Genomic DNA, 24,508 nt, shown 5'->3' with positions numbered 1-24,508 from the left:
TTTATTATCTGAAAGATACTTTAACTCCTTCAAAGACATCTCCATAAAAATAATAATAAAAAAGTCAAGTCCAAATTAATAATTCTACTACTAGTTAAGCCATCGGATAGGTTTACGTACATAGACGTAGTAAAATTCCTTCCCTCAAAGAACTTTTTCATTTGAAAAAGAAAAGAAACGTAGAAACGTAAAGACGTATAAATGAACTATAAACTAGATCATTACTTTCTGGACAGGCCAGGTGTTTAAGGAGTTCGACTCGTTATCTGAAGGTAGCGGGCTAAAATACTCGTCACACCAAACATTCTGCTAGCTGCCTTTCCTCTAGTCTTAGTCTGCTAAATTAGGGACGGCTAACGCAGCTAGATCTGGTGTAGTTTTGCGCGAAAATAAAAAACAACCCAACGTTTTATCAAACTTGTTTCAAAAAGTTTGTTTGTGATGTCATAGCTTCTAAAATAATATCTGTAACAAAGCAAACGCGATTAGCCTTCCAGATTATGTATCTCAGGTTTTATAGTTTGTGCCACATTACCTTAAATAAAAACAATCTAACTTTGCGCGAAATTCAAAAAACAAACAATTAACATGACATTTTTTACAATGTTTAGATTTTGTACTTTCATGAGTCTATGTTGTTTTTGTTTTCCAATGTATATATGTATATTTGCAGGAATTTTTATGGATGACTTATCGCGTTTTGATCAGTAGGTTTGTTTTGTTTTGAGTAGAATAGGTCTTATGGTACTGTAACTTTTCTACAGGACATCTTTGTTGAACTTCTTGACTATGTGAATGAATTTATCACTGACATTTTCTACATAGAGAAGGTAAATGGTACTAGTAATGTTCGTCTTATTTTTTCTCTCTGTTGTGATCCTTTTTAGGTAGATATTGTTTAAGATAAAGACTATAACTGTTTTGTTTAAAACGCTCTTTGATCTTTTAGCGTTCTGTGTTGATGGTTGTCTCATCGCAACGTTTTACACACATTGATATAAAGACGAAAGACGGAAGGCTTTCAAAACGTTGTCATCTATACTTGTGTTTTTACGACAGACGGTTTTCATTCATTCCAGTTTCCTCATCAGGAGTCTTGGTTACCTGGGAAATTCTGATGCTTAAATTAGCTCAGATTTTCTATTATGTTCCTTACGTGTAGAAATGGACAAAAAAGCTGACGAAAAAGAAACAGCCTCTTCCAACATGATTTGTAATTTCAGGTTATGTAAAATTCCACCAATTTTTGAAAGATTAATAAGATTTAGTCATATACCGTGTAATTGGAATATTATTTGATTTATGTTTATAAAGCTATCGCATTTACTTCAACATTTCAAGTGCCAAGTTGGCAGTTTTTTGACACTGACGAATTAACTTTGTATCCCCTTCCCCTATATAATTCATAGAGACATAATAGAAAATTTATAGCCAGTTCTTATAGAAAGGTGTGATATTCAGAGTAGTTAAGACTCTTACCTCAATTTATCATCCTTAGTTTCATGGCCTGACTGAATGGACAGCAAAGATGGTAAAGTATTGTTCATCATATTTGTGAACCCCATCTGGTCCAACTAATGCCAAACTTTCCCGTACTTGATTGAAAATTATATGTATATACAACAGTCTGTTAGAGATTTCTAGAAGTTCTTATTGTACTGGTGATAAGTGACATCACCAGTCAATATTAATATTACCCACTACATAATTTAGTTATGTACATCTGACATTCAGTTGAACAGCCAGAAAAATAACATAAGCTCTCAAATAATAGTTTCTGGTAGAAATGCGCTGTCAAATGCTTAGGAATTTGTCATAAACCAAATGTACAAATGCTAAATAAGTTCTCCAAACATGAAAATAAATGCTAAACGTTTCAAAAACCACGCTTCAACGGAACGAAGATGAATATTTTAATTTGAGCAACAACTTGACGTATTAAAACCTACAGTAAAATTAGTATATACTTAATGTAAAATATTTGCAAAAGTATGTGATTACAAATTTCTAGTCTGCTTGACATTGTCTTCCTTTAAGCTTCAGCTATTTGATTTATAGTTTGTTTGACTCTGTCCTGTTTATGTTTCAGTTGTTTGATCTTTGGTTTGTTAGTTTTTTCTCAATTTATGTTATATCTATATGATTTATAGTATTCTTAACTTCTCTTGTTTTATGTTTCAGCTGCTTGATTTATAGTCTGTCAATTTATTATTGTTTTATGTTTCAGCTACTTGGTATATCGTTTGTTTAATTTTGTCTTTTTTAAGTTTCAGCTTTTAATTTATAGTTTGTTTGACATTGTACTGTTTATACTTCAGTTGTTTGGTTTCTGTTCTGTTGGTTTGTCTTATTTTATGTTTTATCTGCTTGATTTATAGTTTGCCTGACTATATCTTCTTTCACGTTTTAGCTGTTTGAATTACAGTCTGTTAATTTAATCTTGTTTTATGTTTCAGCTGCTTGATATATAGTCTACTTGACTTTCTGTTGTTTATGTTTCAGCTGTTTGACTTATAGTTTGCCTGACTTTGTTTACTTTTGCGTTTCAACTGTTTGATTTATAGCATGTTTCACTTTGTCTTGTTTAATGTTTTAGGTATTTGATTATTCATCTACTGTTTGATAAAAGAAAATTTCTAGTCATTACGTTTGTATCATGGCTTTCTTTTATCCGTCGGAGTAGTTACTTTGTAGATTTACAATATAACAAGTTACATGAAACTCAGTTACATCTTTATTTAATAATGATTTTTTTATTTTCTTATCCTTAAATAATTTTAAAGAGAGCATTTAATCTGAAGAATAAATACACAATAATGAAGAAACCAAAGTGACCACTCATACTTGAAAGTGTTAATTGAAATTGTGCAATTGTGATTTGTACATTGGCACAAAAATAGCTGCTGTTACAATATTCTATTGCTATTTTAGAGAACATACTTCTATGTTGTATTCGCATAAGTAATAAAATAATTTTTGTTATTTTATGTCACTCCAGTCTGTCACTATTATAAAGTTCTCTACATATGACTGTCAATATAATATTGAACGATTTAAAATTTTCACCACTCATCTTTTTTACTGCAACAAATTAGAAATATATTTATATATTTTAACATAATAATATTTTTGTTTATTTTATTATAACCAAAATTATGTGACTGTAACTGCTGAATGTTATTGTGTTTTAAACTGATAGGCCAAAAAAACGTATTTTTAAAATTTATTACTATATTACGGAACTTCAGCCCTTTTAAACTCTCTGTTCTGGATGTATCCAATAATTATTGTTAACCTGAAAATGACCTAAGATGGTCGAAACGTTGTTTTCTGCTTTATTAGTAAAATTGTTAATATCCATACCAGCCGTCCTGATATACATTTTTACTTCAAGAGGGTTTCTCGTCATCACGATTTTTGAGCTCAATTATGACGTCAAGAATTATCACACTTGTTAAAGCCCGTATTTTGACCATAGAGTACCATTATAACTTTCAGTTTAATATGTTGTATGTCACATAAGCAGCTTTCACTATAGATGTCCTTTTTGGCTTAGCTTATTTCTCCATAACTTGACTCACCCTAGTCATAGCAACACTTCTTGACCATCTGAGTACTCAATTTCTATTTACGTAAAATTGGTTATACTATTGCTTAATCAACAGAATTTAATAAAATTAAATTTCTAATCAGATAGTTTCTTGTTCCGTGCATACTACTAATATTTTTAAAATATGTGCATACTTAGAGATTTTGTAAATTTTATTCAATTCATAAAGCTACATGTTTTTATTTATTTTTTCATAAAGAAAAAAAAACTCTTTACCTGAATGAGAAGGCTCTCATAAACATACATAAACGCTTTCGTAATGGGCCCGGCATGGCCTGGCGTGCGGCGTGCGACTCGAAGGTCGCGGGTTCGCGCCCGCGTCGCGCTAAACATTCTCGCCCTCCCAGCCGTGGGGGTTTATAATGTGACGGTCAATCCCACTATTCGTTGGTAAAGAGTAGCCCAAGAGTTGGCGGTGGGTGGTGATGACTAGCTGCCTTCCCTCTAGTCTTACACTGCTAAATTAGGGACGGCTAGCACAGATAGCCCTCGAGTAACTTTGTGCGAAATTTCCACACAAACAAAATCTTTTGTAATGTATCATAGAAAGATTTTTTTTTCAAAAATATGTCAAGAACGCTATGTTGTTTCTTTTTATAAGAGGTAAAACCTAAACTTCAGTGTTTCAGCACTGAACCGTATGATAATTATTATTTTCTTCTGGAATGAGCTGTTCGTGTGGTGCGTAAACTGTGAGACTGAGAGTCCGTAAGGCGGCAACAATGACTCTAGTAGCATATATATTATATTGGAAATTTAAAAGTAGAAGGATTTAAAACTACCACGCCAGTATCACTATTGTGATGCAGCAGCGTGATAAAAAGCACGTATAATATTTACGTATATGAGATTGGTAGGGAATTACGTATGGAGGCAGCAAAATGAACAAATAGAGATTAATTCCACGCTGAAAAGTGAATAGAAAAAAAAGTCATACAACCGAAACATTGTGTATTTCATTTTATTTATTATTACTTTTCAGCATAGAAGTAACATCTTATACACATAAGTAGTTTTGTATTCGGAAAAACGGCGGAAGTTCTCTTACTCTGTGCATAGGAAATTTAATTTTGTGTGTGTGTGTGAATAGTGGCTGTTAGCTATTCCAAACCAATGCACCTCGCTGTTGACTGGAAATAGTATAAAATCTGTAAATTACGAAAGCACAGTAGTTGCCCTTTAAAACAGTTATTATAATTGTTTTACATTATTTTATGATATGAACCAAGTTGACAAGTGACGCTGATTGATCATCCCCCACTTACCTCATTAAATTTATACTAATTTTATCTACATGCGTTTGTCTGTTTGAAAACTGGAAGCACTGATTATCATATTGTAATATTTATAAACCAATGATATAAAAATATACTCGCAATCATGGCTACTTTCCATGTTAAAAGTGATGATACTGTTGATTGGGTGGCCAAAATATCTGAAGAATTGTTTTTACACATTTGCTAGCTTTTTAGGCTCAACGTTTTAACATCTGTATAGATTTATTAGCTAGTCAAAAACATGAATAAATGGGCATTACATATCGGAAAAAATACGCTTTTAGGTTTATTCCAGTAACACCTTAGAAGTAAAGAAATCTTTAAATGATGGTGATAATAAAGAAAAACAAATAGATAACTTTGTAGTTGAACCAAACACTTCTTTGTTTTCTGTTTCTACTGAATAAAATTTATAGCTAACCGCATAGACAATAAATATATCGAAATTAAAGAATAGGTTAAACAATCGTCAATTTTTTTCCATTATCGTTTTCAAGAGGATCAGGTTTCTGAGTTAGCGCTCTTCGTTAGATAGTAAAGCTTACAGGAGGATTATTTGAGACTTGGTTTCGCTTTCAGAATTTTTAATAAAAAGGAATAATGACAGTGCCTTTTTTTGTTCATAGACTTTAGCTAATGATAGCATGAAGCGGCATAAACTTAGAAGGCACTTGAAATCAAACACCTTGAGAATGTGAGTATAGTTATCGAGCTCTTCAGGCGACAAGTAAAGCAACTGAAAAAGACAGATCACAAAATAAAGAAGACGTCTTAGTTTTTCTGGTGCTATTAAAATGTGTGAGATCAAACATGGAGAGAGAAGAATGATGCAGCCCTTAAATATATTCTTTTATCACGTGACACTGTCACGAGGAGTAAAATCTGATGAAGTAAAAATGCGATTGATAAAACGCGTCCAGAACAATTCCAAATTCACCATACAATTTAATAAAACCACAAATGCTTCAAAATTGCTTCAGTTTATGGTATATGTGCGATATTTTACGAAGAGGAAGTGAGCGAAGAATTTTTCTCTTACCAAGTACTTTTAAGAAGAGCTATAGGAGAAGTCATCTTCTTTCTTGTTGATGAATTTTTCACCACAAACAACCGTCCTTGGATTAAATGTATTTGAGTATGCACTTATGGAAATAGTTCAGAGGCAATTCGTGATGACAGCGTTAGAAATAACCTCACTTTTCATATATAAAAAGCACTAAGTGCTCCATGATTCTGCGAGTGTTATGAACATTTTTAAATCAAGAGCTTCCAACAGCAAGAGGTTTTCTAATTCTTATATAACAATGTGATCCATGTATGACAAACTCACGCTGGATACAAAAGTACGCTAGGAAGATACTCAGCCGTATTGTGAAGCTGAGAAACAAACTTCATATTTCATTTTCACCCTAGCAGTGCATTTTGTAAATGAAAAGTGAAGTGATTTATAGCGATGTACTGCCTGACTGGTACTTTCGATCGTAATTTGTTACTGTAAGTTAAGAGTAGCGATATTTTGATGTTTAGTAACAAAGTCCTCGCATTTCGCTAAAAAGTTTGTTCTTTGGAAAAACCAGTTATCAAATGTTTCCTTGTCTCCGGCATGGCCAAGCGTGTTAAGGCGTGCGACTCGTAAGCTGAGAGTTGCGGGTTCGCATCCCCGTCGCGCCAAACATGCTCACCCTTTCAGCCGTGGGGGCGTTATAACACAACGGTCAATCCTACCTTTCGTTGGTGAAAGAGTAGCCCAAGTGTTGGTGGTGGGTAGTGATGACTAGCTGCCTTCCCTCCAGTCTTACTCTGCTAAATTAAGAACGTCTAGCACAGATAGCTCTCGTGTAGCTGTTGAGTCATGATGTTGAATTAGTTTATTTGTTGTAACAATTATCACTTCTCTAATACTTGCACAACATTATGCATGATTAATTGCCGGTTCCGTAATTGCACCGTCCAGAATAAAGAAAGCTGACAGTATCATATGAACACGTTATTAATTTTTTAAATATCTTGTGCTGTAAAAATATTGCTCAATAATGATATCAGTACATTCAGTAATATTTCGTGCCTCATCTTGCATTCATTGCTGTTGTACTTGGTTGTGACTTGATGCATCTGTGGTCAAGGTACATTTCGTAACGCCTGCTTGCAAATTGACTTGTTTGGCATTCTCAATGAATGCATCATTTATTAATGACAAAGACCACAAAGTTTGGGTGTAACCAATACTTTTGCCCGTCTTAGTAGTCTGAGCTATATTTCGTAATATTATGATTATGATATATCATCATATTTTATGATATATCCTGAAGAATGGATAAATTCAAAATAAAGATCTAACCACAAAACAATAAATAACTTAACTAGATAATGATGATACACGAGTTCAGAGTATACGTAACTACATTTTCTGGATATTTACTTAATCTACTACCTGATGTTTTTCTTTCCTAATGTTTATTGTAACTCATCATCAACTGTTGCCCTACGCAATGCAAAACATTTCAGGAAAATCTACAATTTTACGCTGTGTATTAGAATTTTTTAATCTTGTTCTTGGGAGGCGCAAGGTTTAAATGCAAATATTTTAAATGAAATACAGCTTTTCAATATTTACTTTCTTGAAATATATGAGTTGAGGATACCAAATCTGAAGAAAAACTTTATGAGCCAAGGAACAAAGTACTTCCAGAAATGTCTTCTTGGATGGCGGGCCTCTTTTTTTTTCCTTCTTCTTTCTCACATCATACCAAAAACTTTTAAATTAATTAAAACTATTTTAATTATATAAAGCAAATACATTTTTAAAAAAAAATTATGGAATTTCAGTTGATTGGGAATAAAAAGTATCTAAAAATATACATAACTGTAAAAAATAATATCGCACACGAATTATTTATCTTCAGATTCTCAAGTGCAGAACAGAAGTGTGTTGTTTTTTTCAACTTTTTAACATAAAATCAACATATCGTATTGATTACTGTAGGGAAATATATTCCATATAGTTTGGAAAATAAACAGTCTAAAATATTTACTTAATAATTCTGTGTTTAAATTTAATCAGTTCTACTATGATATTTTTCCGTTATAATCAGCCGGCATAACACCATGTTTGCAGACTTATAAGGCTAGGAAACGGATGTCGATACCTGTGATGGAAAATAAAAAGATAGCCAATCGTGTAGCTTTCTTTTTAATTACAAACAACTAATCCGTTATAACCTAGTCTTAAGTACGTTGTTGTAATATTATTATATGATGTAATGATTTTATTAAAAATTATTATGAATATTTAAATTCCTCTACAGATGAATGGGTTTTTGCGTTCAAGAAATATACATTACGTTACGTGAATAGTTGTTTGTCTATTTTTAATAACATTGGTTTAGATATTTATATTAACCAGTATATCAACTCATTTGCACTATCAAAATAAAAGAAACATGGAACCCGTGCTTAATTTAAGAAATTTATATGTAGAAAAGATTTAAATTATGTTTCTAAAATGTTCATTGCTCTTTTTGAATAAAACAGTTCATAGAAAAATATTAACCGGATTTAAATTAATATCATCTAGTACGCATTCGTAAACTCCACCAAAATATACTGATACGTGACGGTTGTAATTCCCAGATTGTGTTCTATATCTTCCTATGTTCGTGAACATAGAAAAAGAAAGTAATTGTTATAAAACAATTTTATGTGCAAAGCTTTTCATTATGGAAGATTATACTATTCCCAAGTCTTTATGGCTGAGTTTGCTGAAATACCCGAGGGACTGCAGCCATTTGACACCATATAATACAGGTGCTGAAAATTGGATTTATGAGTTTATGTTTTTCAACAAGTAAGAATACACGCTTATTTCTAATGAAACATCTAATAGAATTCAGTATATCACCACAATACGTATTCTATCATCTTTACGATTTATTCACACGAGAAAAGCCCCCTTAGCGTTGGTGTCATAGTTTATACTGTTGCGTCAATTGAATCTGGAGAACACAAAAGGCTCTTGTGCTAAGGGTATAAGATCTAAGTGTAAATATGTTTGATTTTGTAGTCTCAAGTGTAATAGTTCTTTATATCATACTTTGTTTCAGTATTGTTGTTAATTTTAGATAGATTAATAGAGAAGGGATATTTGGTGCACTAACTCACCAGCTCTTTAAAAAGTTAACATTATTTCAAGTTAAAAGTTTTCTATTCAGTAGCTTATTGAAAACTTACTCCATGCTCGCCCTTTCAGCCGTGGGGGCGTTATAATGTGACGGTCAATTCCACTATTCGTTGGTAAAAGAGTAGCCCACTGCTAAATTAGGGACGGCTAGCATAGATAGCCCTCGAGTAGCTTTGTGCGAAATTCGAAAATAAACAAACGTAGCAGATAACTTTAAAATATCAGTTGATTATAAATACATTAGTAAATAACGTTTTAATTATGTTATACTTATAATTTAATTATTTTGAAACGTCCAAAAGATAATTATGTTAATAGATACCTATTGAACTCTATTGATATATAAAATTATTTAAAATAGGCAGTTTACACGAATCATATTTGCATTGCTTAAATTATTCTTAATTAATTCTTATTGTGTTTCTGTTTAATTGTTGGTTTTCTTGTTTCAGTACTTCCACATCTTCTCTCTGAAATATGAGAAAATGTCATTTGCTTTATTGTAACGTTAACTTATATTTATTGTTAATAGCGCAATTAGCCAGCGTTTTTTATTTTTAAATAACAAGTATTTTACAAGTAACCAGTTGATTAGATGCTCGACTTACAATCGCGTATTTTAATCTTCGTCACACCAAACATGTTCGCCCTTTCAACCGTGGGTCTGTTATAATGTCACTGTCAATCCCATTATTTTTTGGTGAAAGAGTAATTCAAGAGTTGGCGGTGGGTGATGATGATTATCTGTCTTCCTTTTAGTCTTTCGTTTCTAAATTACGGACGATTATCGCAGATAGCCCTCGTGCAACCTTCGCGAGCTTCCAAAGACACCAAACTCTAACAAGTAGTTTTGACACTAAATTGTATCAAGTAAAAAATATATTATCATAACTCCTTCATAACTGCTTCTAAATAATCTTTTAAATATCATGGAAAACATTTCTCATTTTGAAAAAAAACGAATATGCAAAAAGTTTAGTTGATTGATATCCTAAATTACACTTTCCATATATTTTTGTCTTAAATAACTTCATGCTTATTTTGTGCAATAATTTATCTAATAAGAGGAAACTATCAAGTCTCTTAATACTTAAATACAGACATTTAAACCTGTATTTATTATAGAAGATAAATGAAATCAGTAATATTTAATGTATTCTGCAACTTAAAATATGAAATTTTAACAGTTGCGTTGAAAACTGATGAAAACTTCCAAGGCTAGAAGACGTTATTTGCAAAAACTAGAAAACCTATGATAAATTGTTAAATTTTAAACATATTTTCGAAGCATTTATTTCTGCCTTTATTTGTTACATAAAATTATTTTTTCTCTCCAATTTAAAATTTATGCAGTATATGTCTCAAAATTGTAAAATATTGATACAGAAAATTTGTTCACTTTTCATCATGTTTAGATGAACTTTTATTAGAGTGCGAACAGTTTGGGATATAATTTTTGCCAGATATGGTGATTTATGTTACAGTTTATAATACACGAAGATAAAATGAAGTGTCCACTTAGTTTGAATAACTGCGTATACATACACAAGAGTTTATTCGTCAGAAGTTTCTAATTGAAGTTGAATATGCATAAATCTAAATGCATAATTACATTCGCATCCCTTAAATTTGTTCTGAAATATTTATAGGGGTAGTTTTCGAAATGTTATTTTGTTTATTACTCAATAGTTTCATAACATCTAACACCACGGCAAGTAATTTGTTACACGGACTGATTTTGACTTGTTTCTGTGTTTTAATGTCTATGGTACATAAAGTTAAAGGTCACTTTGTTCTTCAGAGATTGCAGTTCACTAACACCCAATGTTTGGAAACAAGTAATGAGATCAAAATGTCAAAGTAATGGACTTTACTTAATCATATAAGACTACTTTTAACTCGTATCTGATATTAGTTGTTGTTTTTTTATAATCCATGTTGTTATAATCTATTGTTAATGAAGATTTTTACTTTATGGAAATAAGTATTTTTAATACCGAACGAAACTGAGTTTGAGAGACATGACTTAAGTATATAGCTTTTGATTGATCATTTAAAAATTGATCAAGAGTTTCTATAATTTTTAGCATTAAAAAGCACAAAAATTGAGTAAGGATGCAATATAAGTTCTTTATTGTAATGATAACATGAGAACCTGAAATTTACTAACTGCTGGTTCCATTGTAATGTAGTTATCCACAGGAACGCGTATTTTCGTGGACGAAAGACCCTTTGAGAAAATATTTTTATGAGGTTCAAAAAAAATATCTTTCATTTTTCAAAGTCAGTGGCTTTCTTACAATTTATATGTACCTTCTTATTAAACCGATCGCATTTTAGTTATTTTTATAATACCAAAAATTGCTGTCACTAACACTTACTTTACAACGAGATCTGAACAGACAGTTTTATCTTAATGATTATGTTTGGTAATAAAGAAGAATGTTTATTCTTTGTATTTTGTATTACAAAAGGTTTTTGAAATATATTGTAGCTAAGCTGAATACAGATATGTCTAAATCAATAATATATTATCTTCCATATGACTGTTTTACATAATTGTACAATTTGGTTGAAAATAACATTATTGTAAGCTTTAAAATAATTGTATACCATGTTTAATAATGATATCTTCGGAGGATATAGCCACAGCTATCAACTTTAACGGTATACATGATAGCTAACAAAGAAATTCATCTGATATTTTTACTATCCTTGTATGAGTCTATTAAGTGGAATTATTTCTTTAACAGATACTTTGTATTAGTTTTACTTCACTCATACTAGTTCCTCCTTCTACAGCAGTAAATCTATGGATTTACAACGGTAAAACCTTGAGCTCGATTCCCATTGGTAAACTCAGCAGATAACCCGATGTGGCTTTACTAGAAGAAACCACAGTAATAAGTTACTCTTAAAATTACTGTGTTTGAACATTAAGCACTTTCTTCACTCTGACCGTCAAATAACTACAATTTTAAAAAGTCACAAGACAACAATCGATTGGATTTTTTATAAAAATAACTCAAATAAGCAGGTTTTTGTTAAAAGAAGCTTTTAATATCTCAATAAATAATGAGATGCAACCGTATTGTACGTTAAAGTTTAGAAGAACAATGTGATTATTACAAAACTGTATAAGAAAAGAGAATATCAAATTGGCCACTTTTAAGCTTTTTCTTTAAACGAGTCCTTTCAATAATTTAATTTAACCCATTTTACTCGCTTCACCTCAATATATTCTTAGAAGTAAAGGTGAATCGACATTCGCAACTCATTTATTTTAATGATACGCAAAGTAAGTATGGCAAACAAAGTTTTAAGAGTTTAATAAAAAAATGCCCTAAGCAGCAATTCTTAATTGGTATTATTATTGTTATAGTATGACACTTAACTAACTATATTATCAAACCTTAATATTTTTCCTCTGTCTAATACTGTTTTGGAAGCTCTCTCAAAACATTTTTATATGTGTGTGATGCGGAAGGAGAACTTTATTATTTTATGCAAACAACACACCATTAATATTTATTACATATTTATTAGCATGTAATTAAAATTTGTCATGAATTTACACATAAAACACATTACAATGAATATACATTATAATATGAAATTACACAAAAAGGCATTCATCATTTGATTTTAATAAAATATTCAACTTTTACCAGTAGTTAGTTACTTTGTAATACTACATATATCTGTTCAAAATCTAAAACAAGTATTTTTTATTCGTTCTTTATGTATGATAAATCCTCTTATTCACATAAAACATAAACATTCGTTGAATTAATTACCACACATTAATAAGTTTTATCTTTTCTTTTTATTCCTAATACTTTGCAGGGGCCCAGCATGACCAGGTGGTTAAGGCATTCGACTTGTAATCCGAGGGTCGCAGGTTTGGATCCCCATCACACCAAACATGATTGCCCTTTCAGTCGTGGGGCGTTATAATGTGACGATCAATCCCATTATTCGTTGGTAAAAGAGTAGCCCAAGAGTTGGCGGTGGGTGGTGATGACTAGCTTACTTCCTTCTAGTCTTACACTCCCAAATTAGGGACGGCTAGCGCAGATAGCCCTCGTGTAGCTTTGCGCGAAATTCAAAACAAACAAACAATGCTTCGCCACATTGTTTTCTTTCTCTTCTTTTTTTACGAAGACTTCTTTTCACAACAAGATTTTGTCATGACTTTCACTCTCTATGTTCGTTTCTCAAATGTTTCATAGTGCGACTGTCAAAAGTTCACTGTAACAAATTAGCATACAAGACTGTACAAGCGGAATTAACTTCTGAGTTTGGAAAAATAAGTAGTTGATACTTTAAATTTTGTTTCTTAGTTATTAACCTTATATAAAAGATATGTAGTGCTAGCTTACTTTAAATATATTATTAGTAAGTCTCTAAAGGTTACATAAATTCAGGAAACCTGTACTTAATTCTGACGTAACTAAATTACGGATGGAATTTATTACCTGAGAAGATTGTTTATTTTTCTTTGTTTCACAGGAACGAAAATTTCAAATCTCAAACGCAAGCATATGAAATTAATTCCAAGCTATTTATTCGTTTCTAAAAGATGGAACTCTTCTTTGGAACTTGAATTAAAAAGTGAACCAAATTATTTTGTTTTTATGCAAGTGCTTTGGTTTGTCAAGTCAGTTTTGCGTAATAAAATATTTTATTTTGCGTGCATGTATATTTTTAATGTTTATAAGTTCTAATACTTTTATTCAAATTACTTTTTTCTTTTCTTTATGGTAGTGAATTTTAAGTGTGGTTTCCGAAATGTTCTTATTTGCAGTGAAAATAAACTTAATAGTTACCGTCAAAGTGTGGAACATTTATAGGCTATTTTAAAACGTTCTAAGTAAACGGTAGAAATAATACAGCCTAATAATAGATAAACACGACACTGTTTAATTTTTGTTGTTTCTTACTGAGATATAAGGTTTTATTTTATATTCAATAAAGAGATGAAATGATATGGTACGATCTGTGAAAAATTTGTAAAAAATTAAAAATTTTGTGTAAATAGTACAGAAAAAAGTGGTATAACTCTTATCCTATTTTAGTTGTGATTTTGTTTTCACTGGGTTTGACCTGATAAGAATGATATAATACGAATATTTGTATTTCTGTTTTAGGACCAGTGATATTATATATTGTTGTTATATAACGCAATTATTGTAGTGACCCGGCATGGCCAGGTGTTTGGAGGCATTCTAATCATAATCTTATGTCGCAAGTTCGAATCCCCGTTACATCAGACATGCTTGCCCTATTAGTCGTGGGGACGTTATAAAGTGACGTCAATTCTAATATTCATTGTTCAAAATAGTAGTCCAAGAGTTGACGGTAAGTGGTGATGAATAGCTACCTTCCGTTTAGCCTCACACTGCTAAATTGGGGACGGTGAGCGCAGATAGCTCTCATATAGCTTTGCGCAAAATTAAGAAAACAATTATTGTAATTGATTTGAGTACACCCTTGTGCAAATTAATTGAAACAAATGGTCATTTTACAATATTTTCAGCATGGCGGCCGGTGTAGGCTCGCTGGACCCGCTGATTTCCTTTAATAGTCATTTTTTCACACAGGCGGCGTCATTAGCTGTGTTTTGCAGTACGGTTGACGTATTTTTGGGATATATGACGAAATTTGAGGAATATTACGTCATTTGAAATTGCGTTAGAAGGGCAAGGAGACCAGTCAAAAAACAACTTCTTACCAACTCAATGAAGAAAAAACGGTATCAATGCGGTCTGAAATACAAGAACTGGACGCAAGAACAATGAAGGAAGGTGTTATTCAATGATGAGACTCATTTCTTCGTACAGGGTCAAAGAAGTCTGCATGTTCGCAGATCTCCAGGTGAGACACTTCGAGAATCTCACATCAATCAGTTCGTAACACATCCCTTGAGAAAGATGTTTTGGGGCTTTTTCAGCTAGTATGGCGTCGGAGGCTTACATATCGTAAAAGATGTGATGCGAGGACCACAGTGCATCGAAATTTTGCAGAGAAGAGTCGTTCCAGAATTGAAAAAGATTTCCAGATGGATTAGGCATTTTTCAGCAAGATCTGGCTCCGTACCACACACATCGAAACTTGTGAAGAATTTTATGACCACAACGCGAATAAAGATGCTGGACTGGCCTGGAAACTCTCCGGACTTGAATCCTAATAAAAATCTTTGGGCGAGTTGTAAAGAAAGACTTCGGGGAAAAGACTGTACTACGAAAGATAAGCTAATTGAGGCCATAACTGAGGTGTGGTATCGCGATCCAAAAATTAGTAAAGATTGCAGTGAACTCGTGAACTCGATGCCAAAGCGGATTAATGATCTTCTGAAAAACAAAGGCGGTCATATCATGTATTAATTTGTGAGTAATTTTTGGATTCTCAGAAATAAAACGCAAAAAATTGAAAAAAATCGTAATTTTTCGTCTTGTTTCAATTAATTTGCATAAGGGTGTACGTTTTCATTTGAAATTTTCTTATCTATGATGTTTAATCAAAATACAAATAAATTAAATAAGAGTATGATAAATAGAAAAAAAAATTGATCCCGAAGCTGTTGATCTTTTAAAATAAAATTAGTGTGATATTTTATAATTCAAGTACAAATTATGTTGCAACGCATTTACTATAATTACAATTATCAGTCTCTGATGTCCTCCGCTGTCTTCGGATTGACAACAGATTTACAAATCAGGAGTTCGATTCCCATCGATGGACGCATCAAATAGCCCGATACGGCTTTGCTATAAGAAAACACATGCTATCTGGTTATTTATAATATAACAATTATTATAAGCAAAACTGCTTTAAGTGGACAAATCATTAACATTACGATACCAATAAAATATTAACTTAGCATTATAAAAAGTTAACATAAAAAGTGAATCGAATTATTTTGTTTTTATGCAAACTGAGTACTGATGAGCTAGATACATCTCTTATTTATCTTGACTGTATCAAGTGCAGTTCTCTCCGTGAAACATGTCTACTTTACATTTTATGTATTTTCTATTATATAGTATTCTGTCAGAAGTAGAGATGATAACTCAGAAAATGGTGACTACTTCTTACTTGCCCTCGATTAGTACCATCTAGGGATATATACATATAAGCTATTCACTTAACGAAGGAAGTATAAATGAAACTATATTTCTATGCAGTATGTGAAGTGTAAAGTTTACCGTGATTGAAAACCTTAATAAAATTTTTGAAACTATTTCTGCTGTATTCAAAACTGATAGATTTCAATGTGATTAGCGTTAACGCTGTGAGCATTTTAAAATCAGCCAAGTGGCGTTTTTCTCAAATTTTATTAAAGAATAAAATGCTTACGTCAGCACTTCTTTTAATGTTCTCATTAGAAAAAAGATAGAATACATTAGAGAGACATCAATGTTCTAAAACTTCACAGTTGAAAAGTGATCGATGATCAAACCGTTTCAATGCACAAATGATCCTGAGTGTTCTTTGCTGTAAATCCGAAAATTGACATACGCGCTATCGTTGTAGTATTTCTATAAAACATATGCATAGGCAAAGAGGAAACTATTTTTTATTTTCTTTCACTTTATTATGTCTAAGATAAATTAAGGATTTAAGAATTACTTTAAACAATGTAAATACTAGAAGACAATCCCTTCTGATAATTTTTAGGAATTATTGCATTTTTTCATAATTTTACATTTTAAAATGTCAAGTGTAGTTTAAGGATAATGGGAGCTATTTTAAATAATATAATTATTAGTAGATGTAGACCTTCTAGTAGTTTTAAGTGGTTATTGATTTCATACAACTAAAATTTGTAGAATGTAATGTTGAAACATAAATAGACAGTTATGGCTTGTTTCGAGCTGATTTACTATATCTTATATAATTTTTGTCTTTTCAGTTATAATTGGAAAATAACAGCAAATGAAATGCTTGAATCGTGTCAGTAGGCACAATGTAATGCTGTGGTAAAACATAAATTGTTGAGTGAAGAAAGTGAATCTTTCTCAATGAATGTGTTTTTCTTTATTTTGTTAATAACGACGAAAATAATAAAAATAAATTTTTGTTATCGTTCAGCAAAGGTTTTGTTCATTGTGTTATCCTAATTAAAACAAAGTTCATGAATCGTTGAGAAACAATATTTCAAAGTTATTGTTCAGTTTCTCTGCAAGACAACCACTGTATATGTTATCGAAGTCACAGAAAAACATATTTAAATTCTGATAATTTTGAACAAGTTCTTGTACAATTTGCTGTAAAATTAACAGAAACTTATGTCATTTATTTCGTTCTCTAAATAAAACACGGGAATTACAATTATCACACGGCCCGGCATGGCCAGGTGGGTTAAGGCGTTCAATTCGTAATTTAAAGGTCGCAGATTCGAATCCCAGTCACGACAAACATGCTTGCCCTTTCAGCCGTGGAGGCGTTATAATGTGTCAGTCAATCCCACTATTCGTTGGTAAAAGAGTAGCCCAAGAGTTGGCGGTGGGTGGTGATGACTAGATGCCTTCCCTGTAGTCTCACACAGCGAAATCAGGGATGGATAATACAGATAGCCCTCTCATAGCTTGCACAAAATTCAAAATAAAACAAACAATGCAATAATCACAAGATTTGAGCGACCCTAAAGTCGTTCAAATAATTAATGCATCATGTTTAATTTCTAACATGATACGCGGACCAGAAAATATAACGAGATAAGCATACTGAAAGATTAATAAAAATAAAAAGATGGTACAAGATTCAAGTGGCATAGTAAAATGTGTCTCCTAAAATCGTTGATTCAGTTTTTAACCATATAACGTTGTCATGTCGTGAAAGCTGTCAATATGTTACATTATAAGTAATACACAAAAGTTGTACTAATTTCTGAAGACATCTCGTTACAACATCCCGATACCTGGAAGGGCTGAAGCAATATTCTCTTGTTGGTGGTTTTAGTACAATTACTTTTGAAAAAAAATCATAATTTTATACGTTGAGAGAAAATTCTGCTCTACAGGATAAACACACTTTCCAATCTGTCAGATAGGTAGTGTGTTGCATCTTATTTCAAAGTTTTATTATGAATTTTATTGTAATTCATCTCAATTTACTAAAATTCTTGAAAAAAAGATTATAATCCATTGAAACTAACTAATTACTTATATGAATTTCATAAATATCTGAAACATGCTATCATGTATTCACCTCAAGCCTTTCGTGATGAGAGTTGAGATTTCTAGATTTAAGGTCTTCTCTATTACGTGTTTATGTAGCTTACACTCTGAAATTAAATACAGACATTGGTTAATTATACCTGATTACTGAGTGACTGTAATTAATATATAAATTTAGTAATTTTCAATATTAATAAGGCATATTTATTAGCACAGTAGTCTATAGAAATCAGAATATCATATTTTATTGCTGTTTTGAATTCCTTGTTATTCCTCACCTTTATCTATTACATTATTCATGGCTGTTCCGTGAGACTAATGCATCCTATTGCTTGGTTTCTATTGCTGTCCCATGTTCTTAATACTTTTTTATCGACTTTAGCTTTCAATTAGAATTACAAAAAGACAAGACTCGCATACAATGAAATTACCATAACATAGAAATCATTTCACTCTATCAGTAATGTTTAAACACAACTAAAAAATTAAGATAAGAAATATTTCTTTCACAACCCTCCAGGCTTTGGAAGATTGTAACAACAGATCTTCAAGAATTAAAACTACTAGTTTGTATAACTTACAATGCTGTATACTGATATATTTCATGGTAAGGCAAAGTTACATTGTTTTTATCGTGTGTTCGTTTAATAGATGACAATTAAGTTATGAAGTTCTGCATTATTATATAAAAGTAAAAAACTATTAGCATGAGATTTAAGTCTAGAGATACAGACGTCAGATTAAACATACGTGATATTTCATAGTAATTATATATTGTTCACGTAGTTAATAAAATGAAAAGTCTTTATTGTTTCACTAATAAAGTGGTGAATTTGTTTTGAATTTCGTGCAAAGCTACTCGAGGGTTATCTGCGCTAGCCGTCCTTAATTTAGGGGTTTAAGACTAGAGGAAAGGCAGCTAGTCATCACCACCCACCGCCAACTCTTCGGCTACTCTTTTACCAACGAATAATGGGATTGATCGTCACATTATAACGCCCCCACGGTGAAAGGGCAAGCATGTTTGGTGCCACCGGGATTCGAACCCGCGACTCTCGGATTACGATACGAACGCCTTAACACACTTGGCCGTGCTGGGCCATAAGTGGTGAAAATTGATACAAAAGACTAGACGATATGGTGAAAGAAGAACTTAGTGCCTTGTTCTGTATCTGAAACCACTTATATTGTCAATTACTTTTCATTATAGAATATCTAGGAATTGGCCTGATTTAAATTAATAAAGGAACTGAACTACTTATAATATTAACAATGTAAGATTTTAAGCTCTTAAAGTCCTGATACATGAGGACCATGAAAGAGGGGTTTCCAATATTGAAAATTGAAGTATGATTAAAAAACTCACATATAATTCAAATATTAACTCTTTATTCAGATAATAAGTCTTATTTCTTAACTCTTACTCTAAGAATTTCAAATTGAGAAAAATAGCCAACCACCTTCTGAATGAGTAAGAATCCTTATTAGTGACTATTTTTTCTGTGAATATTATGTGGATGTGCTTCCTTTTCTTGTTGACATAATAGCTGATAGATATCTTCTTGTTCTCGTTGCTTTTAGTACATGTTTTAAATAATACAGTTCAACACCAGTATTTATACAACTGAACAATAGACATATTTCAGTAAATACGTTTGTTTGTTGTAAAGAGCAAGTATCAGAATCTGACTTTCGGTGTTATGAGCTCTCTTAATTTCCGTTGTGTAAACTGCCACTATTTGGCAGAAATAAAATAATACTCTTCAAAACATTTACAAATTAAAAACTTTTAGTTCGTAACTTTGTTAATGATCACCTGCAGCTACCATTCTTGAATAGTCGGTTGTGGTTTCAACTAGTAATTGGAGTGTTCAAACTATGAATCTGTACTTTGTAACGGTGGATGCGCTATAAGAATATCAGTCATATTTCACTATTTAGTTAGATGAGAGCATTTTAAGTGTTTGTAGTGAGTGTTGTTGACTAACTGCCTTCCCTTTAAGCTATCAATTCAAATTTGTGTTGAATATTTCGAAAGGACTCATAATATCTGTTGGCTCACTCCAACTTATTTGAGAAGTCTTCAGGCCAGCTTAATGTTTTCACTCCATCTGAGAAGATCAGTGCCAAATATACTTGTTTTCGCTCTTATCCTAGGCCTCTTTGATAGTGATCCCAAGCCAGTCGTCAGTGATCTGTTATTTTTCATTTTGTTTTAACACATATCCTGGTCGTGATTTTGCAAGGGTAAGACGTTACGTCTGATCTGGCTGTAAAATCAAGTTGATCTTGAGCTTTCGTTAAACATTCTTTAAACACTACTCTAGCTCAATCCTTTAGTATACAAAACAGTCTCTGCGAGAAAAGGACTTTGCCAAATCTGCAAATATATTAAGCTCTTTACCCACTTCTCAGACCCGATGAATGCAATAAAACCAGCAGACGATTAGAGAACACGTCACCTGCACCACAAAGAAAAATGTTTATCCCAATCAGTTCTAAAATCAAAGGTCTGGCATGGCCAGGTGGTTAGGGTGTTTGACATAATATGAGGGTCGCAGGCTCGAATCACCGTCGCAGCAAACATGCTCTCCCATTCACGGTGAGCGCATTATAAGTGACGGTAAATCCCACTATTTGTTGATGAAAGAGTAGCCGAAAAGTTGGCGATGGGAGGTGATGACTAGCTGCCTTCACCCTAATTTTACAAAATTAGGGACGGCTAGCGCACATAGCTCTCATCTAAAAACAAAACTTTCATAAATACAGCTTGAAGTCTTATCAATCGCTGATTGTTACAGCTTGTTTAGGTATTCCAATGACAAACTGATGTTAATGAGTGAACTTTATACTGGTTTTATAATTCAACAAAAGCCTTAAAAGTAAAAATTACAGTTTATAAGCAGAGATGGTGCAATCCTTATAGCATTTATATATCCAGACCCTGACATTTCTGACTTTTTCTTAAAAGTCTTCACAAATTGAAATATTTTTCTTTATTTATTTATTTCATATTTTATATTTCATTTTATTACTGTCTTTTTTATTAGTTCTATTTGCCTCCAATACTTTTGTTCCGCTGTTTATTTTATTTTATGTAAACGCGAATTTGGTTTATTATAAAATTTCTATTCGTTTATACATATATATATGTATGTATATATTTTATTTTTGTCCTTCACTACTCTTATTTTGCTATTTTACTTTTGTTTGCTAACACCAAATGGTTAGCTCACTGTGAAGCTCAATACAACCTCATTAGTATCTGACTGCCGCATTATGGATGGAAATCGATTATGCTGGCTCCCCAAACAAGACGTAAGAATTAAGTGAAACTTAGCTATCAAGAAACTAAATTCAAGCTAAATATTAATTCATCAGCAACTGAACTGTTTTTAGGTTATAGCTTAATACAAAACATTGAAATACATACAGATATTTCTATAATTTCCTTCTAGCTGGTGAAACACATAAATATGTTTTGAATTCAGCACTTATATACCTGGCTATTGGTCTTATAATACCCTAATATAAAATAGGCTACTTAACACGCTAAATGTTGGTATTACAAAATTGGTAAACAAAGATAACTTTATAATTCGTCACTGATTTAGTGAGAAACTCTAGTATATTTTACCTGGAAGTACCATCATTGTAAAGACAATTAAAGATCCTTGCTTTTCTGTGAAAGAAATAAGATAAGATATTTTACCGGAATTGATCTTTAGATTTATTATCTGGAGTTAAAGTGATATATATTTCGTGAAAGGTATATCGACCAAGTTTGGCACAAGTTGGAGTAATTTAATGAATTGCTTTAACATACCATTCACAAACTGCATTCATAATTTTAATTATGTTTATAATTAAAATATAAAAAACGTGACTGTGCTATATTTTATGAAATTAACCTAATAATATAATTATTTTGTATTGTTATACGTGCTCATTATAAATTATAATTTATTGATAACATTGATTCATTTCAAAATAAAGTATTATTTTTATTTGGAATATTTTTGTTTAACTTTCTCATGTACCCTGCTGGTACAGCGGGGTCTCTATGGATTTACAATCCTAAAAGCAGGGGGCTCGATTCCCCGCGGTGGACTCTACAGATAGCCCGATGTGGCTTTGCTATAAGAAAACACGCACACAAACTTTCTCTTAGATCCTAAATCACTCAATTCTTTAATTTTTCTTAGAGAACACACACACACACATATATATATATATATGTATGGTAATAGCCTTATGTCACTAATGTTTGTGACTTTAATAAGTATTTATTCCTTGTAACTTCTTACCAATCAAACCTAAATAAATTATGTTTATTGAGTAATTTAAATACATGTTTAAGTTATTTTAGGTTTATGCATTGTGTTTTGGGTCGTTTTTTCAGCTGGTTTCAAACTGGATTGCCTTCATTTGTGTAAATATGGTTGGAATATTTGTCCACATTCTCATGGAGCATGCACAAAGGAGAGCTTTCTTGGACACCAGAAACTGCATAAATACAAGACTTGAGATGGAGGATGAAAATGAAAAGCTGGTATGTTTCAATGCAATCCATAAATAATTATTTTAATTTTATCTTTAAAAATAGTAGTATCTTTTTTTTTCATTTTAGAAAAGCAGCCTAAGGTCGTTACCGGTATAAAGTAAATAACTTTCAAACTGAAGTTGTATCTATTTAAAATATGTAAAATGTATATGAAAGTTTAGTTATAAATTATTTGTTCCCCAGTAAAACTCACATTATTAAAATACTTATTTTTTGACTTAAACATCATGGAATAATAACGGCTTAATTACAGGAACGTCTGCTACTCAGTGTTCTTCCCCAGCATGTTGCTATGGAAATGAAAGAAGACATTGTCAGTCCCCGCGAGGGACAGTTTCATAAAATCTATATTCAGAGGCACGAGAATGTGAGGTTAGTAGGATCAGAAATGGCATAAGACTATAGAATATACTGTACTTTTCAAAATATATTATGAATTACAATTACATACATTGCTCCTAATTCTTGAATATATCTAGTCAAACGAAAATAGGTAAGGTCAGTCTATTTATTTCTCTGTTTTATTGATAAGCTACCAAATAAGTTGTTTGTCTAGTGTCCATCACGGATATTGAAACTCAATCATTAGCGTCCTAAGTGGCTTACCGTTAGCCACTGAGGGACAAAGGCTCAGTGAAAAATAGATTCTAAAACATTTTGATGTGGGTTTTAAGCACACAATGAGATATTTGCTCTGTTTCAACCGAAGAACTTAAAACTTGGACTCTTGCATTTTAAATAAACAAGAAGAAAAGCAAACAAAGCACTTAGATAAAATATTCAAATGAACACTAGTACAATAAACAACAGTATTATATTTTTTCATTAAATTGATAGACACAAGTTTGGTTTTACGCAACATTATTTTACGAAAAGATCAAAATTTAACAAAACATAGACAGGCACTCAAAAAATGCAATCTTTTTAATTGTGCATAAATAAGCTAAAATATACATCAAACAGATCATCAAACCTCAGAAACATAAATGTAAATAGAAGGATCTTGTGAACCTGACGATGAGCGAAGATGGTCAAAACATTGTTCGCTTCTCTACTAGTGCTTTTTCAAACCTACCAGCCGTTTTGAAATACATAATTTTCTCTACAAGTGGGTTTTCTCGTCATCACGGATGATTAAGACTAAACATGGCTGATAAATGTTTGAGTGTAGAGCTATTGTTAATCAGTGTAATACAAAGCAGTTAAAAGTAGTGAATAAATATTAACGTATTATAAATATTAAAGAAAAATGCTTGTTATTCTTTAACCTTAAAATAATAAAAACTATAAAAGAATGACAGAAAGTTTATTATTATTGTTTTAAATCATATTTCTGTTTGCATATGCAATAATTTTGTTTCCAGGTAAGACTCAAATTTATTTAATATTATGTTATTAAATACAGTCTAGTTGTTCTGCTTCAGATATACAACAAGACGTTTTGTGGCATTTATAAGATATTTATATAACAGCGGGACAATTGACTTTAGATTATATGAGGACGTTTTACTTTGGATAATAGTATAAAATTTAAATTTAGATAACAAAAGGTATTTGTATAACAGGAGGACAATTAAGTTTAGATTACATGAGGACGCTTGAATTTGGATAATATTATAAAGTTGAGATTTAGATAATAACAGATATTTACATAACAGGAGAACAATTGAGTTTAGATTGCATGAGGACATTTAAATC

At 31.7% G+C, this 24,508-nt stretch overlaps 1 protein-coding gene across 1 annotated transcript in view; it reads left to right on the top strand.

Annotated features, from left to right (window-relative positions):
- The window catches only part of LOC143252810 (adenylate cyclase 1-like), a 122,392-nt gene that overhangs the window by 15,012 nt on the left and 82,872 nt on the right, over positions 1-24,508 (top strand). Inside the window, exons 2-3 of the mRNA XM_076505531.1 lie at positions 22,649-22,798; positions 23,064-23,182. Coding sequence (XP_076361646.1) covers positions 22,649-22,798; positions 23,064-23,182 — 269 coding nt within the window. The remainder of the gene's footprint in view (positions 1-22,648; positions 22,799-23,063; positions 23,183-24,508) is intronic.

The sequence above is a fragment of the Tachypleus tridentatus genome, chromosome 6, assembly GCF_004210375.1.
Source record: "Tachypleus tridentatus isolate NWPU-2018 chromosome 6, ASM421037v1, whole genome shotgun sequence".
In the NCBI taxonomy this organism is placed as follows: domain Eukaryota; kingdom Metazoa; phylum Arthropoda; class Merostomata; order Xiphosura; family Limulidae; genus Tachypleus; species Tachypleus tridentatus.
The sequence above is the reverse complement of the archived record's forward strand: the minus strand, read 5'-3'. Positions and strand labels throughout refer to the sequence as shown.